The 4,587-nt window shown below is 37.0% G+C and overlaps 1 protein-coding gene across 2 annotated transcripts; it reads left to right on the forward strand.

The window, feature by feature from the left end:
* Nucleotides 1–752: 752 nt before the first annotated feature.
* LOC146551280 (uncharacterized) lies at nucleotides 753–4,240 on the forward strand. Of its 2 annotated transcripts, XM_085259571.1 has the most exons (4): nucleotides 753–1,331; nucleotides 1,472–1,843; nucleotides 1,957–1,990; nucleotides 3,744–4,240. In XM_085259571.1, the coding sequence occupies exons 1-4, from the start codon at nucleotides 912–914 to the stop codon at nucleotides 3,782–3,784; spliced, it is 867 nt and encodes a 288-aa protein (XP_085115697.1). In that variant the 5' UTR covers nucleotides 753–911; the 3' UTR covers nucleotides 3,785–4,240. The 2 variants fall into 2 exon arrangements, with proteins under 2 accessions (XP_085115697.1, XP_085115696.1); XM_085259570.1 differs by having other exon boundaries at nucleotides 1,957–4,240.
* Nucleotides 4,241–4,587: the final 347 nt, after the last annotated feature.

A 4,587-nucleotide genomic window follows, 5' to 3' on the forward strand; every position in this document is an offset into this window, starting at 1 on the left:
AGTCGAATTTCCCAGAGGAACCCACCCGAGGGATTAATAAAGTTCTATCTTATCTTATCTTATCTTACTTGTTCTGCCACAAATCACCCCTGGCAGTCATCTCCACCCACTCCACCCTGCTTGCATTCTTTTTCTTCTTCACCTCTCTTGTTCATGTTTGCTTGACATTTTTTGTTTCAACACTGAATAAAAAAGTTGGTTTGAGTTGCCATCTCTTTACAGTAGACTCCACAGGCTGTGGTGACTAAATTGTGTTAACCACACGTTTTAACATCTCATGACATAAATAACATAAATTCACTTTGTATCTGTAACACTCTACGTTTCAAACTGTGGAGATTTTTCGTTGTTAGTCATAATGCAGTTGAAAAAATAAACTGATAAAAAAACAGAAAGGTTATGAAGCCTGGATTATGATAACTAACGGAATCTAAGACCAAATTACTGTATTTAAATGAGTGTTAGTACCTAATAGTACCTAATACTCAGTATTTGTTGTGCTGATAGAATTCATCATTCCAAGTCATTCATCAAAAAACCTGTCGTGCCACACAACCTCATCATAGTATAAAGTGTTTGGGAAACATGAAATTTGTTGACACGACTTTGGAAACGTTTTGAACAGAGTGCTGTTTAAACTCCTTCTCATGACGTCACGTTGCGTTTGCATCCTGCCACCTGTAGGAGCAGCACTCGTGGTTCTTATGTGAGGGTGGGAGCAGAGAGCTCATATCTTCACTTTGACTGGAGGACTTGCTCACTTCACAGCTGCTATAGGACTGAGATATTAAGCTGAATTTCAAAGAGACTGTGATACTTGGTGTGAAAAGCAGGAAATATTTCTTTTTGTCTTGTGTCTGTAATTTTACAGGTCAGAAGCTGCAGCCTCAGCAGGCACCGAACTGCTCAAGATGTTGAATAAACTCCTGCAATATGTCCGTAGTGGAAAAATCGGCACCACTGGCACAGGCTTTGGGATTTTCTTCGCATTTATGTATCTGCAAGCCAAGATGTGCGCTTGCTCAGGCCACACTTTTGATTGCAATGAAATGGTGGTCGTGCCTGTTTTTTTAGTATTTTTCCTGGTGCTCCTGATAGACCAGACATTTCGGAGCACAGCGGAGCATCCATCCACGTTTTTATGCATTGTACTCAAGCGCGTTATCAGAGCGTTTCTAATCAGTCTGCTGTGGATTGTAGCTGTGTTGCTTTTCACAGACTGGTATAGTTGCTGTACCACTGATGAAAAAAAGAGGAAGCTGTTCTGCGAACCTGAGGGTCTCACGGCTGATGAAACAGCTCAAATAACTGAGCTGCAAATGAAGTCAAAGGTGAGGATGTGCATATGTACACAGTGAATATGTAATGTTATTGTACTGTTACGTTTTCTTTTTAATTTATGAAAGTATAATAAATACACACACACATTAATGCTGTTAAATGTTTTGTTTGTTTGTTGCTTCTTTTTCAGCTTGCTGCTTACTCTCTGCTCCTCAGCATGACTGTTGTCGCTTTCTTCATGACTTGGAGTGGGTGGAGAAAATGGTTTGAAGAAAAATACAGTTGGTGCAACAAGAAAACTTTTTACTACAAACTGATTTTGGAAGAAGAGAAAAAAGTTCTGGAGGAGCTTTTGAGGAAAGAAGCAAATGAAACTCTGACTAAAGAAATCACGAGCAACATAAAAAGGAAAGACTGGGACGGCTGTTTAAATGTTGCTCAACAAATGATCAGTAAAGCAAAACATCAAAAACCAGAAGCAACCAACCAGCAGATCAACTGGATCAGTGAGGGGAGCTCCAGCAGAGGGGGACAGCATCATCAAGCAGCAGCACATCAGCAGGTAAAAGGCTCTGTTATATACAGATGTTACAGCTGCCAGACTCAGTCAGGGGCGTCAGACTCAATCACTGAAAGAGCACATTTTTTTTATTCATTCATAACATTATTTTGCAGGCACAAAAGTATGAACTTCAAGCACTGTCACGAGGTAAATACACCCACAATCCTCATTTCACCTTACAGCTTTCTTGACATCACTTAACTTCCCTTTTACTGTGATAATTCAAAAAAACCAGACACTTCATTATGTTTCTTCAGTGATGTGAAGACGGTGATCTGCACATTTGCCCCCCGAGGTCTCTGCTGTACCTGTCTTCACTAAAACTGTTGCATATCAAGTGCTTATTTTTTGCTGGTTTTACATTTACAAAACTATCATAATGACACAACAGACAGTAAATTTCTAAACTGAGCCAAAAGCTGTGATTCAGCTTAGACATGAACTTTAAACTGATCTGTTATTAGAAGTTTATAGTTTATTCAATAAAAGCAATAAGTGGTGAACCAGCGTATTTATCATCCTATTTGAATTAATGAAGGATGAACTCATTTTAACGTTACACTTTTTAATAATTAGAGTTCAATTTAACCACTTTATAGTGTTTTTGTATTGTGGAAAGAAGTCAGAGAACCGAGGTATTCTGGAGATGTCCAAACAGACAAACTCCACACAGAAAGGCCACGTTTGAATCTTGCTCCTGTGAGGTGACAGTGCTAACTACTGCGACGCCCTGCCAGCCTGTCTCAGATCTCCAGTCCATGTCAAGGCACCTTCTGCTCCCTGTCCCCTTGAACTTTGTGGATGTAGAGTTTCACAGTTTCATGATTCCGTAAAATTAGTAAAATGTATTTTCCTTTATTTGACCCAAACTCAGTATCTCAGTAGCTACAGGTAAAATTTGACTGGCACAGCCTCAATGTAAAAAAAAAATGTAGTATTTGGAAAAACAAATAAAAGTATAAAAGTTTTAAATAATTTATTGTTTATGTATTTTGGGTCACTTCAAGTAATCAAATTTCAAGTTAAAAAAAATGAAATTTAGGGTGTTTGCTGCTGTTAAATATCAAAATGGGTCAAATTCAACCTGAATAGTATATATGGGTTAAACTTCTGTGTATGAAGCTTTAGACACATAACAAACTGATGAGTCATGTGTTGGATGGATACGTGACGATGTGAATATCTGAGTGAAAACGAGCCCTAAATTACTTTAAAAATCTAAAATGGGATTAGATGTAGTCTAAAGGGAATTTTTAAATGCAGACTGTCTGTGTCCTGAACATTTCAAGTAGGAACTTGTTCACAGAAAGACATTCAGTCATTTAAATTATTTTAAACAACAATTTTAATGCTGCAGTTTTTAAAAATTTGGGCTGTACCTCAATATCTTTCACTGAAAATCACCTAAATGGTCACTCACAGGCCAATTGTATAGCAAGAACATGAATAACAATCATTAATTCAGACTAAATCAGGCTCAGATGCAGTTCTGATTCTGGTCATTCTGGTCTTTTCCCATCCAGATCAGATTTTAGATCTGCTCACAGTGGCTGTTAAATAAAGCTTTTAATCTCCTATTGCTGTTTTTTTCAATTAAACATCACCATCTGTTCAATTCCTCAGTGAACAAAGTCAGAACTCTGTTTGTTGCACACACTGCCTGGAATAGGGCCCAGAAGTAAGAACAGGCTATAAGTACAATTTGTCCCAGTAAAAACTAACGATTCCTCGGGTTGTGTGTGTATTGTGTTTTATTTTAATTGTTTTAATTTTTCAAGTCCGGTTTAATTTGATTCTGTTAAGACCCAAGTTTAGTTTTCAGTCTAGTTCTTACTGTAATAACTTTGTTCTTTATAGACACAATTTGTTTTCTGACAAAAATGTTTTTTCTGTCCGATAGAGATCAGAGACAGCGAACCATTATTTAATGAAACCTCTTGAAAGAGGATTAAGAGAGGCAGCTAAAGAATCAATGCAAGTGACCACAAGAAATCATGCCCATCCAGCAGTCCAGTTTCTGAAGCTTACCTGGGTTCAGGTGTTGGGTGCAGCAGTCTAAGCAGAGACACCCAGACCTCCTTTTCCTTTGCAGCTTCCTGCACCAGAGGCCCAGTCTCTCTTTATACAGTCTTTGTCAGACTATGTAAAGCGTCCATTCTGTGTTGTTGCTGTTTGTAATGATAAATCTAAAGAATTTTTTTTATTATGCTTTATTGTGTCTGTTGCCTATTGACAATTCAGCTTTCACATTAATAAATATGCAAACTGAGTGCTGTAAATACAAAATATTCATCAAAATAAATTCTTCTGCAAAAAAAAGTCATACCATTTGATATTTTGTTGGTCCACCTTAAGCTCTGATAATAGCACATTGTTCCCGTGACATTGTTTTGATAGCTAATGTGGTGTCATTTTACGCAAAGATGGCAAAATTGGACTGCTACATGATTTTTGGGGGGCACATAGTTTTCAGTTTTATTTGTCATATGCAAGTTAGCACAGGGTCAACATTGCAATGAAATGTGTTTGACGAGCAGCAGTCACTCAGCAGCATGATACAGTAGGAGAAAATATAATAAAATAAAATAAAATAATAAAGAAAATAGAAAAATAGTAAGGAGCAAAATATTAGAGAGACATGGTAAAAGAGAAAAGATGACTAAATATATATATATGTATCTATAAATATAAATATATGTACACTAGTGATTAAATAAGAAAATCTTGAAAAGAAATATGACGGG

Source organism: Mchenga conophoros, linkage group LG20 (genome assembly GCF_057382185.1).
Source record: "Mchenga conophoros isolate Kocher_MC1m ecotype Shallow Benthic linkage group LG20, M_conophoros_male_GT1.1, whole genome shotgun sequence".
NCBI lineage: Eukaryota > Metazoa > Chordata > Actinopteri > Cichliformes > Cichlidae > Mchenga > Mchenga conophoros.

What these genes read in the sequence shown, in the direction of transcription:
- LOC146551280 (XM_085259570.1), top strand. Translation starts at nt 912, where the DNA reads ATGTTGAATAAACTCCTGCAATATGTCCGTAGTGGAAAAATCGGCACC. An exon ending in AGCTGCAAATGAAGTCAAAG is followed by an intron (nt 1,332 to 1,471) that starts GTGAGGATGTGC and finishes CTTCTTTTTCAG; the next exon opens with CTTGCTGCTTACTCTCTGCT. An exon ending in AAGCAGCAGCACATCAGCAG is followed by an intron (nt 1,844 to 1,956) that starts GTAAAAGGCTCT and finishes ATTATTTTGCAG; the next exon opens with GCACAAAAGTATGAACTTCA.